General features: G+C 44.5%; 1 protein-coding gene, 1 long non-coding RNA gene and 1 other non-coding gene across 3 annotated transcripts in view; 2 read left to right on the plus strand and 1 right to left on the minus strand.

Annotated features, from left to right (window-relative positions):
• Positions 1 to 8,387, plus strand: part of SCARA3 (scavenger receptor class A member 3) — a 37,485-nt gene extending 29,098 nt beyond the window's left edge. Inside the window, exon 6 of the mRNA XM_003902588.4 lies at positions 6,306 to 8,387. Coding sequence (XP_003902637.1) covers positions 6,306 to 6,757 — 452 coding nt within the window. The 3' untranslated portion in view covers positions 6,758 to 8,387. The remainder of the gene's footprint in view (positions 1 to 6,305) is intronic.
• A 2,291-nt stretch (positions 8,388 to 10,678) lies between these two features.
• LOC110743922 overlaps positions 10,679 to 21,631 on the minus strand; it is a 31,163-nt gene continuing 20,210 nt past the window's right edge. The window contains exon 4 of the long non-coding RNA XR_002523737.2: positions 10,679 to 11,457. This is a non-coding gene — a long non-coding RNA (uncharacterized LOC110743922). The remainder of the gene's footprint in view (positions 11,458 to 21,631) is intronic.
• Positions 16,176 to 16,279, plus strand: LOC116268710. Its single transcript, XR_004175882.1, has one exon. It is a non-coding gene; the product is annotated as a U6 spliceosomal RNA (small nuclear RNA).

Consider the following 21,631-nt stretch of genomic DNA (forward strand, 5'->3'; position numbering starts at 1 on the left):
GAGTAGTTCACCTAAAATATGTATGTGCATGACCTCTAGGGCACAATGTTCCAGGGAAGGGCATTAGTAAATAGTTCTTATGGTTCAAGATGTGTGGTTTCATTGAGTTCAACCTAAGAACAAAGGCAATTTAAAGCTTTCCTGATTACAATGCCCATTTACAAACTTTGTTTTATTTCAGCCTCATGACAACTCTTGCATGGTAAACAAGGCAGATGTTGGTGACTCTATTTATAGAAAAGTAATCTGAGGATAGGGTAGGGAGTTTAAAGGAATAAGCACAGGGTCACTCTGATTTAAAATCCTGACCGCTCCCCAATGCTCTGAAATGTACACAATCCAGTGCCCATCCAGGAAAGGAGATGCCCAGAGCATGAGTTTGTAGATGCCAACAAGACATTTCTGCTCAGGTCCTGCTAAGCTATAGGGTGTTGGGCAGGGAGTGGGGAAGAGGGAGATGGCACCAAAAGTATTGACAGGGGAACCTTTCTATGTGTAACCAATAGTACTCTTGGAAGTTTACATTTGCTGCTGTCCTAGTCATGCATGGAGTTTTCATGCGTGGAGTTCCATGACTAGGAGTCCTAGTCATGCGTGGAGAGCAAAACGGGGCATCTGTTTGAGCTATACCTGAGTCTTGGTTCAACGTCTGCACATTTGTTTGAATTGTGTCTATTGGCCAGCCCCTCTCTGGTTGTTAAAGTCACCACATGTAAAATCTCTCACATCTGAAAGCAAATTTCAGGGACACAATGCACATCTCTTTCTCTGGGGACCTGGTCACTCATTCATTCATCCAGAGACAGGCACAGACAGGCTGGGACACAGGAGCTGGCAATGAGGTCTCCACTGGGCCGGAGCTGAGCGGCTATCTGGAATAAAGGGAGGGATTGCAGTGGCGGGAGCTGTGTGGAAGGTGCTAGGTCCTGATGGAAGAGTTGGAACTCTGAGACTGCACAGGCAAGAAGCCTGGCTTCTGATGTGCTCTGGATCTTTAGGCAGAATCGCTTCATCCCTCCAGGGCTCTGCTTCATTCATTTGTAAATGAAGGGGTAAGACCAGCTGATCTCTGAGATTCCAGCTCTAATTAATTCTAAGCCCCCATTTACTCAACAGAAAGACTGTGGTGCTTTCATAGTGTTTGCCTCTCATAAAATATTTATCTCCTCCTACTCTGTAGGGTAATTTCAGTGTCTGTGCTAGACAGTGTCCGTGCTAGGACTATCATTTGGGAATTGTAGACTAAAACCATCATAACTTATTAGCTAAATGACCTGGGGCGGGGCTTTTGGCTAGTTTCTTTCTTTTTTTTGTAGAGACAGGATCTCACTTTGTTGCCTAGACTGGTCTCAAACTCTTGGGCTCAAGCAATCCTCCCACCTTTGGCCTCCCAAAGTGCTGGGATTACAGGCATGAGCCATCACACCCAGCCACACTTTGAACTCAGTTTCTTCATCTGCAAATAGAAATATTAATGCCTTTCCTGCCTGTATCCCATAGGGTAATTGTGAGGATCAGTGTTCACAATGGGTGTGAACAAGTTCCTGTAAAATATGAAAGGGTGCCCTGCATAAAGGATTATTATGATGATAAATTGCTTGGAGACCTAGGCTCCTTGTGTTACTCATCGAGGACCCAGCAGAGTGCTTGGCTCTTGGAAAGTACAAGAAATGTTTGCTCAGTGAACAAATAAGTGAAAGTGTGAACAAAAGGTAGAAGCCCAAGATGGGCAAGATACAAAGGGATTCAATCTGCAAATGTGTTCTATAAGCACCACCCTCCATCCTTCTTCCACACGGAAGTGTTCAGGAGTTTACATGTGAAGGAGGAAAAAGCAGACTGTCACATCATTCTGCTGTTCAGGCCCAAGGAGCAACCTGCGGAGGTGACAATGAAGAGGGTTTGGTGGCCCTGACCCAGTTTTTGTTCTCTCAGCGCTGTGATGCTGCTGAAAACTCCACTCAGCTTCTCAGCCTAATAGCTGCAGCCTTTTGTTGGTTTCTAAGCCTCTCTGCCCAAACCAATCACAAATCCACAAATGCCTGGAGAGGAAAAGATGTCAGGCTGACTTCAACAAGGCCTCTCTTCTCCGGGACCTTGGCCCTTGGTATCCCTCCAAAGCCTCCAGAAGGATGTTTTGCTCTTTCTCTAACCGCTCTGTTTGTTCTCCGTGGGAGGTTGAATCTGTCATAAACTAGTCCATCGTAAGCTGAAGTAGAAGCCCATGGGCATGTTTTTAACAGCCCTCAGTTGGCAACAAGCAGGTTTGAGAGTCCCTGAGCCAGGCCAATATTCTCATGGAGCATAGGGGAGCCTGAGCCCAAGCCACCCGCTTTGCTAATATGAGAGCTGGGACTCAAACACTGGGCACCCGATGTCCATGCCAATGTGCCTCCCACAGCACCAGGCCAGTCCCTCCAGAGGCACCCCTTTGTTTTATGTTCTTCTGTCCTTGTAAGCCGGCCAGTTGCCTCTGACCATAAGATGTACTGTGGGTTCCTCCTGGGCCATGCACTGCCCCTCCCATGGGTGGGCAGTGCTGATGCCCCAAGACACTGGGCACTCTGCTCACCCCACCCCCTCCTCCCTATCCCAAGTGCAGACCACAGAGCCAGCCACTCCATGGTCCCAGACGTGAGGTCAGCTGTGGCTGGACCCTAATGAGCCTGGAGAGCCTGATTACAGTCTGTGGCTTCCTGAGTAATCATGGCCGCCCCCCTCCACCGGACTCCAGGGTGTGCCGGTCCCTCTCCTTCCCACGCACCTCAGCCACTGCTGCCCGTCTTCCCTGGTGGCCTGAAGTGCCTTCCCTCAGCTCACAGCAGCCACTAGCCCTCCTCTAGCCCTTCTCTCCTCTGCCCCTCACCCCTGCCTTGTTACTGGCAAGATCAGTGGCACCCCGGCCTGGAGGGTCCTTGGTCAGTCTCTGGCCACATTCCTTGCCCCCACACTAACTACTAAACTACAGTTGTTGACTTCCTCCCTAGCCAGACCAGGTCACGCCTGCTGTCAGTCCTCTGCCTGCATGACTCATGGCTGGCCTGGAGGGCAGGTGGGGCCCTGCTCACCTAAGGAAGGCAGCCTTCTGAGTCCCCTTTTCAGTCAGTGGGGACCCCGAAGCACTCTTTAGAAAAAGGCTCTGGGGTCCTCCTCCTCCAGGCAGTGCCTAGGATTGCAGCCTCTCCCTCCTCCAGGCAGCACCCAGGCCTGGAGGCCCCGGCAGTGCTGGGAGTGACACAGGAGCCAAGGTAGCAGCATGGGGGAAGGAGCTTGGGTCTCAGAGCCTTTCGGGCCTGGACTAGAATCCTGATCCCAGCGCTGTGGTCTTCAGCACGTGGCCAACTGCTGCACCTGCCCTGTCATCTGTAAAATGGAGCAACAGCCTCCTGCCTGGGACATAGCAGACACTCCGTTGACGAAGTTGGCAAATGTCAGTGCTCTCATGTCCCTCCCTTCTCCACCCTGTGGGAGATTCGAGAAGGCACGGAGCAGGCAGAGAGTGAGCAGGGCTGACTACGGCACACCAGCACCGAGCAGCTCCGTCCACCAGCCGTGACACAGGCGGCAAGGGAGGCTTCTGTCGGCACCACAGGCACCTGTCAGTAGCCCACGCGGAGGCCCACAAGATGTAGACAGGCCCCCAATAACATCATCCACTCTATCTTCTCACAGCCACTGCCTGGAACACCTCCCACCCCCATCTGGGTTCCCAGAGATGGCGTCAGCAGCAGCAGCTGTGGCTTAGGGGTGGATATAGAGAGGGAGGGAACCCTTCTCCCTGCATCCTCCCCTCCCTCCACTCACACTAGGCTGCAGCTCCCGGGCAATGAAGGGAATGATATGACTGAGGCTTCTGCACAGACATCCACCAGCAGCATGTGGACGCTTGGGCCTCCACACCTAGGGAAAGACTCCCCAGAGCTTCCCAGGAAAGAGGAGCTGGAGGGGGCTGCTGGGGAGGAGGGAGTGTTTTTTCTCCTTTGCTGCTGGCATAAAATCCCTTAGAAATCACAGATATAGGCCAGCTGGGATGGCTCATGCCTGCAATCCCAAAACTTTGGGAGGCCAAGGCAGAAGAATCACTTGAGCCCAGGAGTTCGAGACCAGCCTGGGCAACATAGTGAAACCCCATCTCCGCCAAAAAAATAAAAAAATCAGTTGGCCTGGTGGCAGGTGCCTGTTGGAGGATCATTTGGGCCCAGGAGTTCAAGGGTGCAGTGAGCTGTGATTGTGCCACTGCATTCCAGCCACAACAGAGCAAGACCCTGTCTCTGAAAAAGGAAGAAATCCTCACAGCTGGCTGCTGTGTTCTTAGGGACCAGGGAGGCGAGGTTGTCCACCAAAGATGGTGGCATAGAAAGGAATGGAGTTCTGGAAGAAGGTGAGGGGGCCCCAGCTGTGTGTGGGTGCAGGGCAGGGTGTCCTTGTCCCAACAAGTCTTCTCAGGCTTTTCCTGAGCCAAGGCTGGAGATGGGGATTGTGAACTTGTCCACCCAGAAGGTGAGAGTGGAGAGAGTGGAGTACCAGGGAGCAGGGGACCAGCCCTGGGGGAGAAGTGAGCCCAGGAGGAGTTGGGGCAGAGGGAGGAGGCGAGTGCCCACCCTGACAGGGAGGAGGGAGTGGCAGGAGAAGGGGTCACGGAGCTGCAGGGCCCTTGGAAGCTGAGTGAGCACACGATCTTGTGGATGAAATCTGAGTTTTGGAACAGGACAGTGTTGCCAGTGTTGCCACACCACCGACAGCTTCGGGGGGCCTCTCTGCCTCTGTATGGCTCTCTGCTTTTCCAAACCGCAGCTGGCCCAGGCGCCAGGAGCAGAGGTAGGGTGAAGACAGACGCTATGGCTCTGCTGGTTCCCTGCAGGTCCTGCCAGGGTAGGGAGGTGGCTCCTGTGCAGGCGTTAGCCTGGGCCCGTGGCACTCTGGCTGCCAAGCTGCCAGGGGCTCCTGCAGGCCAAGGGCAGCTCCTGCAGGCCAAGGGCAGCTCCTGCCTCCCGGCTTCTCTGAGGCCAGGCTGCTGCCACTGCTGCTGGTCACCCTTCATCATTGGCTAACTCAACAATGGAATCTCAGCCTTGCTGCTGGCAGGCCACGTGAGCCATGCAGGGCCACATCCCCATGGCAGGAAGTGGGCAAGGGCAGGTGGTGTCAGGGAACTGACTGGAAGGTTTTTATTGGCTCTGGTGGGGCTGGCTCTGTCTGGGCTTTGGTTTCCAGTTTAGGTCATAATAGAGGACGTATTCACTGACTCTGCTCCACTTAGAAACACTCTGGGAAGAAAACAGAGAGGGGCACAGCAGAGGGCTCAGGTAGCATCAGCCAGGATGAAGGGGCCTGTGCCACAGAATTGGATACGGCAATGGAGGGCTCCCAGCTCCCAGCATGCAGAATCCCTTCCCCCGAGAGGCCCACTTTCTGCCTTGTGTCCTCAGGGTTGGCACAGCTATGAGGGGTGGAGACTCTCAGACCCACACAGCCAGAAGGACGTGAGGTCATCAGACCCCTGTCCTGGGCGCTAGACAGGGCTTTTTAAGGAAGGGCCGTATCTTCATCTTGGCATCTCCCACAGGCTCTCATGCAGAGCCAGGCTCGAAGGAGGGTCCACGGCTGCTTGGTGAATCACCCTCTTCAAGCACATACTGAGTTTTCCTGACTGCATGCCAGGCTCTCTGTGTCCAGGGCTGGGATGTGAGCCGTGGCTCCTGCCATCTTCCTGGGGCTGCACAGTCTAGCAGGGCCCGCCAGATAGTATCCAGTGTTCGCTTTCACTGTGCGGTGACTTCTCTTTCTATGTGTCAATGAAAAGACTCACAACGTAGTAGCCTTAAGAGCTCAGTGAAGAGGCTGGGTGATCAGGGTGGGCTTCCTGGAGGTACTCACCTTTTTCTGGGCTGTCACTGTGCCTGCTTACTCACACTGGGACACACCTATTTCTCATGCCGCACTTTCTTGGTTTTCTCCTCCATGTGACCTGACTCCAACCCTGTTCCCAAATGTCTGAGAAGTCATGGGGGTGGGGTAGGGGTGAATACAGTGGTCAAAGACCATGCATGAGAAGGAGGTCAGACCGGCCTCAGAGCAGGACAGGCAATCCTGGACAACCTTGGCCCCTTTTTGAAGCTGACCAGCCCCTCGGTCCCTAACCTTATTGTGTGTGTGGAGCTATCGGCAAGCCTTGCAGTGAGAAATGAGTGTCTGCTGGGCTTGTCCAGCCCTCAGGCTGTCGCCGTGCCCGCTCTGCTCGTGGGCGAGCCTTGGGTGGGGAGCCCCTCAAAGACTGACCTCTCCCATCTTCTCTCCAACCTCAGGTGCCCCCGGCCCTCCAGGACCAAGAGGACTCAAAGGAGATATGGGCGTGAAAGGGCCTGTTGGCGGCAGAGGCCCGAAAGGAGACCCTGGCAGCTTGGGCCCCCCGGGATCCCAGGGTCCTCAGGGGCAACCTGGAGAAGCCGGGCCTGTGGGAGAGAGGGGCCCTGTTGGCCCTCGAGGGTTCCCAGGCCTCAAAGGCTCAAAGGGCAGCTTTGGAACAGGAGGGCCAAGAGGACAGCCAGGCCCAAAAGGGGACATAGGGCCCCCAGGGCCAGAAGGGCCCCCAGGGTCTCCAGGGCCCTCAGGGCCTCAGGGAAAACCGGGCATCGCAGGGAAGACAGGGTCACCAGGCCAGCGGGGAGCCATGGGGCCTAAGGGTGAACCAGGGATCCAGGGTCCCCCTGGTGTCCCCGGGCCTCCAGGCCCACCAGGAAGCCAGAGCTTCTACTGAGGAGGGCTGGGGTGGAGACACTGTCACACAGAATGCCGGAGGGGCACAGAGCAGATCCAGGCCCCAGAAAGGCTCACCTACAGACAGTTGTGGTCCTCTGATTCCAACGAGGGGGTTCCCCAGGGCTGACCCTGCAGCTTTGGGCTCCCCCTTAGTAACTGTACCATAGGAAAGCAGCCCCTACTCACACATGCATGCACACATGCACACAAACGCATGCACACACACACATGCACACATACACACATGCACACATACACACATACACATGCATGCACACACACATGCACACATAAACACACGTGCACGGTACACATGCAGGCACACATGCACACATAAACACACGTGCACGGTACACATGCAGGCACACATGCACACATATGTGTACAGGCACACATGCACACACACACATGCGCGCGCACAAACACACATATACACATGCACATACACAGATTTTTCTGCTGGCCAGGTGGGCCAACTGGGTTTCCCTGGCTGGGCAGGAGGAGAGGGCAGAGGAAGACCCCCCTCTCCTGTGACTGAGCCTGCCAGGGAGGCAGCTACCTCGGGAGGAAGATCTCACATCTGTCTCTGGGCACCCATGCTGACCAGCAGTTTCCCAGGGCTCCCCGGGGTTAAAAAGCCCCAAGGAAACCTTTGCGGGTGGGCGTTACTGCCAAAACTCCAGAGGCAAAGTGGACCCGGCAACCCCAGACCCTCCCCACAAGCAAGGGAACAGCATACCTGGGAGCTGTCCCTGTCTGTCACAGCACAGTGGGGCCACGAGGCCGACATTCTCTGGCCTTGCACACAGCGCCCCCTGAGAAGTTCAACATTTATTTCTTTACATGTCCAGAAAATTCCTCAATTCATCCTTGCCTCTGCCCTTCAGGAGCAGCCCGGAAGGAATCCAAGCAGGAGTTTCATCTGTACGGGGGCACTCTGTAGGCCCTGAAACACTGGGCCTGAGTGGAGATGGGAGACAGAGGCAGGCCAGAAGGTTCTCTCTGCACAGCTGCCTCCCTTGCTCTCTCTGAGGCTGGCCTGCCCCATTCCCCAAGGGAGTTCTGCTGGAGTGGTGGGGAGGAACAAGCTGCAGAAGGGCCAACCCCTTGCAACAGGGCAGCTCTCACCTCCCGCACCCAGCTCTCCTGATCACAGCTGTGTGCCGACATTGTCCCACCAGGACCCACAATGGCCCGAGCCCTCTTTTCATGGGCAGCCAGCTGGGCTAGGAGTGGGAAGGGCCTGGACACCCACAGAGGCCCCCCGTGTCATCACTCCTTGGCACCCACCAACTTCCTGCACACACTGGCAGAGAGGGGCGCTGGGAAGTCACCCCGCAGGGTGGAGGTCTCCTGTTGGCTACACTTGCTCTAAAGCTGCTTTGCCTTTATGTTCAAACAGACTCAGACCCCCTGTCCCACCCAGGGTGAGGGCATAGAGTTTCTCCTTCCCAACACAGACCCAGAGAACAGCCCTTCCCTGCCCAAAGCCTTTCTGCACCTTCCTGACTGTCCTGGATGTGCAACTGGTTTGCACCACACACCCCATGGCCATGTAACTCTCCTGTCCACATATGTAATACCATGCTGCATAGTATTACTGACTCAGTAAACAGCTATTTCCAGGAGTGAGGTGTCTTTGAGTCCTTTCTGCCTGACTTGGGGGCATGATGCCTTCAGGGCTGCACTCCAGGTGAGCCTCTGAAGGAGAACCAGTGACAAGGGTCCCCCAGAAATTCGATCTCACTGTGGAGTTGGGTCTAACCTCATTTTCGAAACACTGAGTTTGGCCAAGGACCAAGAGCGTCTGAGGGAATTACCTGGAGAGAGCAGGAACAGAGCAGGAAATGGTAAGCCCCGTGCATCTTGCAGCTTGGCCCTGGAGCTCTTTGGCTAAAACAAGATTAGAAAACAGGGCAGGCCTGGACATGTGAGTGACACCTCCTGCTTCTGGCTTTTGTCTCCAAGACAAGGAGATAGAACAGGAAAGGAGGCAGAGACCAGGCCAGACCTGCCCCAAGGGGCCTGGCTTGGCAGGGTCTGCGGATTACGGAAGAGGACAGCCGGATCTTCTGTGAGTCGGCACAGCAGCTTCACTTACTGGCAAAATAGATGTGACCTAGTGCAAGCCTGGGGCCCTGTTTTTTGTTTTTGGGTTTGTTTGTTTTTTTTTTTTTGGTGGGTTGGTGCTTAGTTGAGGAAGTGAGCAAAAGGGCATGAGAGTGAGGATGGGGCCAAACATGGCTGCCTCACATGGACCTCACCGCTTCCTCTGTAGTGTGTAGCATGAGGTCCCTCCTCCCTACTGACACCTGAGATGTCCGCAGCACCTGACCATATTCAACACACCATAAACGTCAGCCATTGTCACGGTGGTCCTTATTATATGGGTGAAGAGCCTCCTGGGCCACAGTGGGTGTGCTCCGTGCTCCTCTGCAGGTGAGTGGCCAGCACACCAGCCCCTGCATGTCTCATTTCACACTCCCTGAACTGTGAGAGCTGGGAGGGATCGGGGACGGGGGGGTCTGAAGCTCAAGTCTTACTTCTCATGGGACAAACCAAGGACTGAGAGCAGTTGGAGGGGTTTGCTGCACATCTGGGGCTGGAACTCTGGTCTGGTGTCTCTGGCTAGTGGTAGATCCAGTTCTCAGGCTACTTTCCTATTGGTGAGGGTCCTCAGGAGGCCTCTTACCACATATTTCTTGGGAAGTGTTCCTGCCCCAGTGAAGTCTGAACCCACATTGAGTGGTAACAGCCAGTAGAATTTCAGTCCCCAGATTAGAAGCCGAGCCTTCACCATTGGGATGATTTTAATCCCCACCAGACTTGCAAAGCCCTGAAGTCACTCCTGGGCCTCCTTTTTTTTTTTTTTTTTTTTTTTGAGATGGAGTCTTGTTGTGTCATCAGGCTGGAGTGCAGTGGCATGATCTTGGCTCTCTGCCTCCTGGGTTCAAGTGATTCTCCTGCCTCAGCCTCCTGAGTAGCTGAGACTACAGGCATGTGCCACTATGCCCAGCTAATTTTTGTGTTTTTAGTAGAGACAGGGTTTCACCATGTTGGCCAGGATGGTCTTGATCTCTTGACCTCATGATCCACCCACCTTGGCCTCCTAAAGTACTGGGATTACAGGAGTGAGCCACCGCGCCAGGCTGCCTGGGCTCCTTCTAAGGAGAGCAGGGGCTTTTTGGAAACCACAGACCTGGCCCATGTCCTTTGAGTGCCTCTAAAAACCCCAGGCCGGCTCACTCATTTCACCCCGGCGACCTCACTACCTCTCCAACCCAGGCAGGACAAGGGGCTGGGCAAGCCTTCTGCCCTCCCTCCAACTCATCCCTAGCCAGGGCTGAACTGACAACTTCTGCTGCGCCAGCCCTGGATACACCTGTCAAAACAGAGCCATGGGAGAGGAGAGCAGAGAGCTGAAAAACATGGTCTGACCACAGCGAACTTTCCAGCAGGGCTGGGCTAGGCTGGGCTGGCAAGCCTTGACTTGTGGGTGGTGTGCTGAGTAGCCTGGCTGGGGATTGTTTGACCTGCAGGAGCACAGGCCCTTTGTTTTGCTTGCTTTCTCCTGTCTTGCCCTTTTGTTTTCTTTTGAATACTTCCAAGTGCCAGACTCTGTACTTGGTGTGGCAGGTGGTATACACAGACTGGTGCAGTTCAAGCAGGCAGGAGTCCCTCAAAATGTAGATTGCCGGGCTGGGTGTGATGGCTCATGCCTGTAATCCCAGGACTTTGGGAGGCCATGGCGGGTGGATCACTCGAGGTCAGGAGTTCAAGACCAGCCTGGCCAACATGGTGAAACCCCATCTCTACTAAAAATACAAAAATTAGCTGGGCAGGGTGGTGTGCACCTGTAATCCCAGCTACTCAGGAGGCTAAGGCAGGAGAATTGCTTGAACCCGGGAAGAAGAGGTTGCAGTAAGCTGAGATTGTACCACTGTACTCCAGCCTGGGCAACACAGTGAGATGCCATCTCTAAATAAATGAATAAATAAATAAATGTAGATTGTGGGCCTCCACCCCAGAAACTCTGATTCAGAATCAGGGATGCAGTGGGATGGGAGGAATGGGGCGGTACGGGGTGTGGGGAGGTTGGGGCAGAACGTTTATTTCACCCAGTTTCCCACAGATTCTGATGCCCCATATAAAACTTGAGAGCCACAGGTGCAGGAGATATAGAAAAATACTGTTTTATTGATTTATGTATATAATCTCAATTAATCTTCACAAGCAAAGTGTGTTTGCATTTTATAGATCGGAAAACAAGGCTCAGAAAAGCTAACTCATTCACTCAAGGCCACATAGATGTTAAGTGGTTTTGAACCCAGGATTTTTAGAAGCCGCTCTACTGAGCCACTTCTTACAGAAAGATGGGATTGGAAATTAGATGAGACCTGTGTTTGCATCTGAGATTGCTGAGATCCACAGAATCAACTTGCTGAAGGTCCCAGAGCCAGCTAGTGACAAAGCTGTGACAAGGTTTCACACTGAGGGCTGCTGGGTTTCCCTGTTTCAGTTGCCCTAACACTACCAGTGAGAGCAGTGCAGGAGATGGCAGCAGGAGCGTGTTTCTGGCTGGGAGAGTTGGCAGCTTCTCAAAGGAAGCCAGGTGCTGACCTCAGCCAGGCCCCCTGACTTCCCTAAGGCCTTTTCCGTAAGCCAAAGGTCTCCAACATAGGTATCCGATGAAATCCCCTAAAGTGAGGAACAAACTATTAAATATTAGAACATCTCAAGGTGTGTCATCTATTCTAAGTCACACTTTGTTTTCACATAATCGGATATGATATAAAGCCAGCCATAAAGCCCAGGATGACCAAGAATATAATTTGAGAATGAATTTGTTTACTATCCTTAATGGTAAGCATCATCTTAAGTGCATATTATGCCTTGAGACACTAGCCAATTATGATACCTGAAAATAATTTATAAATAAATAAATGTACCTATATTAGGAAGATGATTTAAATTTCTATTTTACTAATGGGGGATGTGATTAAAATATTTGGACACCACTGCTCAAACCCAACTCTGTTGTTTCCAACACTCTGCCTTTTGATAAAACAGAGCTCCCCATAGGAAAAGAGAGAAAGGGAATATCCACATGATTTTACCCAAATGTGTAATATGATGGTTTCTTCTTCTTCTGAACCGCCAGACAAGCTTGTTCCCCAAGTTTACAACTTGGGACTTGCTTGTTCCCCATCATCCATCATCGTCATTATTTGAGCTTCACAGGCTTCCCTTCTTCCAGACGTAGATACATTTAAAACCTTAATAGGCAGTGTGTGGATCCCACTGAATTCCTTCACTCATTCAACAAATAGCTATTGAGTTGTAACTAGCTGCCCCATACTGTACTACCTACAGAAAAGGCTAGTTCCAGATTCACCTTAGCTTCCTGTTTGGGGCCACTTTCCAAACTACCACACAGAGAAGTGGAACCCAAACAGAGCTATGGTCTCATGGGAAGAAGAAACGGTGCCTGCAGTTTGGGGCTGCCAAGGCAGCTGGAATTGGATGGGGTACTGTGCTGTGCACAGAAGGAGCTCAGATATCTGCACAGACTTCCCCTTGAGTGATGTATCAGCTCAAATCTGTGGGGCAAAAATCTGTGAGCTGACTAGAGATGCTGACGGGTATACAGCAGTGGGGAATTGTGGAGGTCTGACCAGCTAGGTCTTACTAAACAGCACCATGCATTCAGTTGAGACACCAGAAAATCCATAGCTTAAAAGTAAAACCACTGTAGTTCTACAGTAAGAACTATTCTAGACTACAGTAACAAAGACAAAAAACAGAATCTCTCTCTCAATAACTGATAGAATAAATAAACAGAAAATCAGTAAGGATATAGAAGACATAACTGTCGGCCAATCTGACCTAATAATATGGGAAAAATACTGCACCAGCTGTGGGTGAAGATCATTCTTTCAAGGGCAGATAAAATATTTACCAAGTGAGAACATGATGTGAGCCATGAAACAAGCCTCAACAAATGTAAAAGAATTCAGATCACGGAGAGTATGTTTTATGACCACGTGGCATTTAATTAGAAATAAGCACAGAAAAATACTACTGTTTTCAAATAATTGGAAATGAAATAGCACACTTCTAGTTGCTCATGAGTCAAATAAAAAAATCACAAGTGAAATTAGAAAATATTTTGAACTTCATGAAAATGAAGACATAACATATGAAATTTCTGTGATACAGCTAAAGTAGAATATGGAGGGAAAATTATGAGATTAAACATTTGTATTAGAAAACAAGAAAGTTCTCAAATCAATGACCTAAACTTTAACCTTAAAGTTTAATATAAGAAGGACAAATTAAACCCAAAATAAACAGAAGAAAAGATATAATAAAGATAAGAATTTAAAGAAAAAGCAAATAGAAAAATATAGAGAAAAACTCATGAAACCAAATACTGATTCATTGGGATCAACAAATGAGTAAGTCTTTAGTCAGACTAATCAGAAATAAAAGAGGGAAGACAGAGATTATCAAGAGTGAGACCATCACCACAAATCCTAGATATTAAAAGGATAGTAACAGAATATTATGAACAACTTTATGTCAATAAAGTTGACAACTTACATGCAAATGGACAAAGTTCTTAAAGAACACAAACTACCACAGCTCACTCAAGAAGAAATAATGTGGATAGCGCCATTGCTATTAATATAACTACGAAATAAATGAACTTTATAGGTAAAAGCCTTCCCACAAAACAACTCCACACCCAAATAGGCTCACTGATGAATTCTGCCAAACATTTAAGGAACAAATAATACAAATTCTACACAAAGTCTTCCAGAAAATAGAAGAGGAGGAAACACTTCCAAACTTCTTCTGAGTCTAGCATTGCCCTAATAGCAAAACCTGATACAAATTGCAATAAAATAAAGCCATTATAAGAAAAGGAAATTATAAACCAATATCCTTCATAAACATAGAAGTAAAAGCTTTAAACAAAATTTTAGCCAATCAAATGCAGCAATACTTAAGATGGATAATATATCGTAAGTGGGATTTATCTCAGGATAAGCCTTGTAGTTGTTTTAATGCTCAAAAATCAATGTAGGCCGGATGTGGTGGCTCACACCTGTAATCCCAGCACTTTGGGAGGCTGAGGCAGGCAGATCGCCTGAGCTCAGGAGTTCGAGACCACCCTGGGCAACATGGTGAAACCCCGTCTCTACTAAAATACAAAAAATTAGCCAGGTGTGGTGGCTCACAGCTATAGTTCCAGATACTTGGGAGGCTGAGGCATGAGAATCACTTGAGCCCAGGAGGCAGAGATTGCAGTAAGCTGAGATCGTACCACTGCACTCCAGCTTGGGCTACAGAGTGAGACTCTATCTCAAAAAATAAATAAATAAAAATGTAATTCATCACATTAGTAAAAATAAACTAATACAATCATCTCTGTATATACAGAAAAAGCATTTGAAAAAAATTCAAAATTTCTTTACATGAAAGAAAAAACTCACAGAGAAACAAGAATAGGATGAACTTTTCTCAGTCTGATGAAGGGCATCCCCCAAAACTGTTATAGTTAATATTATACTTAATGGTGAAAGACTTAATGTTTTCCCTAAGATCAGAAAGGAGGTAACATGTACGCTTCTACCACTTTTATTTAACCATGCTTTGGTGATCCTAACCATTGCAATAAAGAAAGTAAAAGAAAAAAGGAAGGTATCTAGATTGAAAATGAAGAAAGAAATCGAACTATCTTTGAAGACAGCTTGATTATCTGTGTAAAAATTCCCCAAAACTTACTAAAAAAGCTACTAGCAGTAATGAGTGAGTAAGCAAGGCTGCAGAACACAAGGTCAATATACAAATATTAATTTCCATATACTAGCAAGGCAGAATTTGAAATTGAAATTAAAAAGCAATAACACAATGGTATCAAAAATGTGGAATGGTAATAAATTTGAAAAAGATGTATAACTTCAAATTTAGAAGACTGAAAATTATAAAACTATTACTATAAGATTTTAGGGAAGATCCAAATAAATGTAGATATATACCGTGTTTATGAACCAAAGACTCAAGATTGTTACAATCTGAATTTTCTCCATATCAATATATATATATATTCAATGTAATTCTAAGAAAAATTCCATCCAGATTTTTTTTTGTAGAAATTGATTAGCTGATTCTAAAGTTTGTTTGGAAATGCGAAGGACCTGGGAGAGCCAAAACAATTCTTTAAAAGACGAACCAACTTGGAAGACTAACACTACCCAATTTCAAGACTTCTTATAAAGCTGTAATAATCAAGACAGTGTACTGTTTTTACAGAGAGATACTTATAGGACAATGAAACAGATTGGAGAATTTAGAAATGGATCTGCATACATATTGTCAATCAGTTTTCAACAAGGGTTCCAAAGTAATTTGATGGGGAAAGGATAATCTTCACAACAAATGGTGCTGGAACAACTGTATAGAAATGATATGAACCTTGATTCTTACCTCACAACACACATAAAATTAACTAAAAATGGATACACCTAAATGTAAAAGGCAACACCATAAAAATTCTAAAATAAACAACAGAAAAAACCCTATTCAGTTAGGCAAATATTTCTTAAATATGACATGGAAAGCACAAAGATGGACTATAAAAGATTTTTATATAGGTAAAAGCTGAGCAAGTTCATCAACAGTAGACCTGCACACACACAGACAATAAAAAGAAGTGCTAAGGGAAGATCTTCAGGCTGAAAGGAAATAGGGAATTATATCGGTTAGAAAGTTGGGTTCTGCACCCCCTTCCCCCATGAAAGATGCCAGAAATGGTAAGTATATGAATATAAAATACTTTTTCTTTCCTCATTAGTGTAGTGGTGAAAATAAAGACACTTTTTTATTTCTTAATTTCTCTAAAACATGTGTTGTTAAAGGGAGAATCATCATTGTGGGGTTTATGACATATGAAGGTAAAATGAGCAGTAACAGTAGCACAATGAAAGGGAAGTGGATAAGTGGAATATCTTGTATCATATTCACTTCTGATAAGTCAAAAATATTAATGCAAGGTAGGCTATGATAAATTAAGAATGTATATTATAGTTTTTAGAGCAACCCTGTATCAACAACAACAACAAAATTTACCCTCTCAGGAAATGATAGGTCAAATAGACTAAAAAAAATCTATTAGATATTTAGGTTAACTATCTTAACATTATTGACATTTACAGAACACAATAACTAACAACTCCAGAACATACATTATTTTCAAGGGCACATCAGATATTAACCAAAATAGAACATATGCTGAGCCATAATGTAAGTCTCAATGCATTTCAAAAAGACTTAAATTGCACAGATAATACTCTCTCCACATGGAAATAAATTAGAAATCAGTAAATAAGAGATACATGTAAAATCCACAAGTACTTGTTACAGCAGCACATAGACTAATACTGGAATGATGCAGAGATTAGCCTGACCCTTGTACAAGGATGACATGCAAATTCATGAAGTCTTCCTTTTTTTTTTAATCCACAAGTTCTTAGCAATTAAAAATAAAAACCTCTAAATAACCATAGATCAGAAAGAAAAAATATCACAGAGAAAATTAGAAAATATTTTGAACTGGATAGTATTGCAAACATAACATACCAAAATATGTTGGATGCAGATAAAGCAATGCTTAGGAAATTTAGAGTTTTAAATGAGTAAGAAGAAAATAAAGATTTAAAACTTACTGATATATGTTTCCACTTTAATAAGATAGAAAGAGAAAAGAAATTTAAACCCAAAATAAATTGAAGGTAGAAAATAATATTAAAGCCAGAATCAATAAAACAGAAAAAAGAAAATAAGGAAAACCAACACGATCAAAAGTTACTTCTTTGAAAAGATAAATAAAATTAAGAAACCCCTACATAAACTGATCAAGACAAAAAGGGAAGAAATAACAATATTAGTAATGAAAAAGGGAACATCACTATAGAATCAACAGACAGTGAAGGATAACAAAGAAACATTTTGAACAAGGTTATATCATCAAACTCAATAACCTAGATGAGATGGGCAAATTCTTTGAAAGATAAAAATTACAGAAACTAATACAAAAAGAAAAACTCCATTAATATTTAAAAAATTGAATTCGTAGTTTAAAACTTTTTCCTAAAGAAAACTCCAAGTCCAGTTGGTTTTATTACTGATTTATTTCAAACATTTAAGAAATAAATAATGCCAACAGTAAACAAACTCTTTCAAAAGAGTATGAAACCAGTAAGGTACAAAAAAATAAAATCATAGACAAATAATCCTCAGGATTATAAATGCAAAAATTCTTAACAAATTGAATTAGCAGCCACCAAATCAAATTTAGTCATCATAAAAAAGATAATGTACCATGGCTAAGTGGGGCTTACCACAAGAATGCTAGGTTAGTTTAACATTTTGAAAATCAATCAATATAGTTTATCATATGTACAGCGTTAAGGAGAAAAATAATTTTATCATCTCAATAACTACAGAAAAAATAATTGTTAAAATTTAATATTTTATAATTAAAACTCTCAGCAACCTAGGAATCAAAGGAAACTTTAAACTTAGGCAAAGCTTTTTAAAAAATCCTTTAATTAACATCACACTTAAAAGTGAAAGACCAAATGCTTTCTCTCCAAAATCAAGAACAAAGCAAGAGTATTGACTCTCACCACTTACAGCCAGCATTGTACTGGAGGCCCTATCCTGTGAAATAAGGCAAGTAAAGTAAAGATAACTTATAAATATTGGAAAAGAAGAAGTAAAATTTTCTCTACTTACAAATAAAGAAATTCCTGAGGAACTTACAAAAAAACTCACTTTTAATAAAATATAAACTTTGATCAAAGCCTACAAGGTCAATATATAAGTTAATTGTATATATACTAGCTAAACAAAAATTTTAAAAATGAAATTCAAGAACTGTCACTTACATGATCAGCAAAGAACATAAAATACTTGGTAACAAATTTGACAAAATTTGTTTAATATCTCTACATATGGACTGGGTGCAGTGGCTCACTCCCATAATCCCAAAATTTTGGAAAGCTGAGGCAGGAGGCTCACTTGAGGCCAGGAGTTTACAACCTGCCTGACAACATAGCGAGACTTCATCTCTTAAAAAAAAAAAAAAGAAAAAATAGCCAGGTGTGGTGGCATGCACCTGTAGCCCCAGCTATTCTGGAGGCTGAGACAAGAGGACTGCTTGAGCCAGAATGTCAAGGCTCCAGTAAGCCAAAATCATGCCACTTCATTCCAGCCTGGACAACAGGCTGAGATCCTGTCTTTAAAAATAAAATAAACAAATCTCTACATATAAACTTGAAAAGCATTGCTGAAAGAAATTTTTAAAAGCCAGACTAAATGGAGAGATATACCATGTTGATGGATGATATATCTCTATACCCAAATTGATCTATAGTCAATGTAATCCCAAACAAAATTCCAGCATGTGTTGTTTTGATTTTTGTTTTTTTGGTAGAAATTGAGAAGCTGATGATAAAATGTACATGAAAATGCAAAGGACATATAATAGTAACAGCAAAATAAAACAAAAATATCTTGAAAAAAAGAACCAATTTGGAGGACTCACATTGCTGGTTACTATAAAGATATTATAATCAAGACAGTGTGGTATTGATGTCAAGATAGGCAGATAGTCAAATGGAACAGAACAGAGTCAGAAATGAATTTAATAATAAATAGTCAATTACATTTTTACAAAGGCACCAGAAGAAATGAATGGAGAAAAAATTCTTAAAAAATGGTGCTGGAACAATTGGATATCCATATGGGAAAAAATGCATCTTGATGTTTATCTCATCACATACACAAAAATTAATTTGAGGTGGATCATGACCTAAATATAAAAGTTAAAACTACAGAGTCTCTAGATAAAGGAAAATACTATCATGAACTTGGAATGACAAAGATTTCTTAGCTAAAACAAGAAAAGCCTTAACCATAAAAAATTGGTAAGTTGTATTTTATCAAAATTAAAATCTGCTTATTAATAGGTCTATTTAAGTAAATGATAAGGTATGTTACACGTTAGGAGAATATATTTGACAAATAATTTATAAATACAATATGTAAATATCTCTTGCATCTCAATAAGAAGAAGATAGTCCACAAAAACAGGTGAAAGGTTTAAACAGATACTTCGCAGAAGAATATGTAGCATGTGTAAGGATGGTCAACATTAGCACTTCTCATTTTGACGTGCCCGTGGCTCAAACCTGTAATCCCAGCACTTTGGGAGGCGAAGTGGGCAGATCCGCAGTCAGGAGATCGAGACCATCACAACTGCTTACGGTGAAACCTTGTCTCTACTAAAAATACAAAAACTAGCCCGAGGCAGTGAGTGGCGGAAGCGCCTGTAGTCCCAGCTACTTTCGGGAGGCTGAGGCAGGAGAATGGTAGTAGACCTGGGGCTGGAGCTTGCAGTGAGCGAAATCCGGCCACTGCACTCCAGCCTGGGCGTGACAAGCGAGACTCCGTCTCAAAAAGGAAATGCAAATTAAAACCACTACACTCATAATAGAAGAGTTAAAATTAAGAAAACCATACCAAGTGTTGGCAAGGATGTAACTCTCATACGCTGTTATAGGGAATGTAAAATTATGTAACCACTTTGTTTTTTTCCTTTGGTTTTCCTCTTCCCTTCTTTTCACAGGTATTGATAGATAACCACTTTGAAAAACAGTTTGATCGTCTCTTGAAAAGTTAAACAAACACCTTCATATAGTCTAGCCATTCTAATCCTAGGAATTTACACAAGAGAAATAAAAACGTAGATCCAAAAAATTATTGTACAAGAATACTCATAGATTTGTTTATAATTAGCCAGAAATGAAAAAAAAACAAATGTCGATCATCAGAAGAATGGATAAACAAGTTGTGGCACACCCACAGTCAAAAGGAATAAATAACATTAGACTCAAAAATATGGATGAATCTCAAAAAAAAATTGTGCTGAGAGAAGCCATACAAAAAAAGGGTACAACATGTGTAATTCCATTTATGTAAAATTCTAGAACAGGCAAAACCAAAATAGAGTGGTAGAAATGAGATTGTAACCTGGGGCAGAAGTGGGTGTAATTGACTGTAAAGAAGCATAAGGAAATCTTCTGAGGTGAGAGAAATGTTCTATATCTTGATGAGGGTGGTGGTTACACACACAGGTGTGTGCATTTGTCAAGACTTGCCAAATTATGCCCAATAATATGTGTGTCTTTTTTGTATGTAAACTATACATTATAAAATCATAAAACTAATTTAAAAACAACTAGAATATAATATTTTACTCACTAGAATAATTAAAATTAAAGACATAAAATGTCACATATTAGGATTTTCCTGGTAGGAGTATGAAATGGTAGAACTTCTTTGGAAAACTGTTTGGCTTCTTATGAAGGTAAACACCCATCTACCAGATGACTCAGCATTTCCACTTCTAGGTATTTGCCCAAGAGAAAGAAAAACATAGTCTACAAAAACACTTGTACAAAAACACTCATACCAACTTCACTCATATTTGCCCCAAACTGGAAACAGCCCATATATCCATCAACAGGAGAATGGGTAAGTAAATTGTGGTATTTTCATGAAATGTGACACTACGAAGAAAGAGGAGGAGGAGAACAAGGAAGAGGAGGAAGAAGGAGAAAACAGGAAGGAGGAGAATGACAATAAAATATAAGCAAGGACATGAAAAAACTCAAAAACAATGTAATGAAGAAAAGAACCTAGACATAAAGAGAATCACAAAGTATGATTCCATTTATGTTAAATTTTATAAAAGGCAAAGCTATTCTGTGATGCTAAAAATAAAAATAGTCCTTGCTTCACGTCGTGCAGGGAAGAGAAAGAGCTGATAGAAAAAGCATACGTTTTTGCTGTCATGAAAACGGTTTCTATGTTAATAGATGTGTGATTTAGACAGGTATCTACATTTGGTAAAACTTATCAAACAACACACATGATCTGTGCATTTCACTGAATATAAAGTAAAACTCAACTTTTAAAAAAGTCATAAAAATAGAAATTAACTTCCTAATGCTCATGAACCAAAAAAAGAAGCAATAAAAATTAGTTTAAATAAATATAGAAAACATTTTCAAACTATTTTATAACGAAAATAAGTACAGGAATGTGACTGAGGCAGCAACTGGAGAGAAAATTAATAACCTTGAACATCTATATTAGAAACAAAAGTCTGGGTACTGTGGCCCATGCCTGTAATCCCAGCACTCTGGAAGGCTAAGGCAGGAGGATCACTTGAGGCCAGAGTTCTAGACCAGCCTGTGCAACATAGGGAGATCCCATCTCTACAAAAAATAATAATAATTAGCTAGGCATGGCGGTACATACCCATAGTCCCAGCTACTTGGGAGGCTGAGGGAGGAGTTCAAGGTTACAGTGGGCTATGATTGTGCCACTGCACTCCAGCCTGGGCAACAGAGCAAGGCTGTGTCTTAAAAAAAAAAAAAAAAAAGTAAAATGAACTAAGTATTCAACTTAAGAAGTTTGGCTGGATGCAATGTCATCTATAGTCCCAGCTACTCAAGAGGTTGAAGCGGGAAGATCTGCTTGAGCCCAGGAATTTGAGGCTGCAGCGAGTTCTGATAGCATCTGTGAATAGTAACTACACCCCAGCCTGGGCAACATAGTGAGACCCTTCTCTAAAAAAAAAATAAATTAATTAATGTAAAGAAGAAAGTTTAAAGAAGTGTACCAGAACACATACAAAGAAAGTAGAAAGGAAATAATAAAGGGTAGAAATCAGCGAAAAGGAAAGTTTAGAATGGAGAAGATGATGAAAACCAAAAGTTCCACACGCTCTTCTTTA

This window comes from Papio anubis, chromosome 8 (assembly GCF_008728515.1).
Source record: "Papio anubis isolate 15944 chromosome 8, Panubis1.0, whole genome shotgun sequence".
Classification (NCBI taxonomy): Eukaryota; Metazoa; Chordata; class Mammalia; order Primates; family Cercopithecidae; genus Papio; species Papio anubis.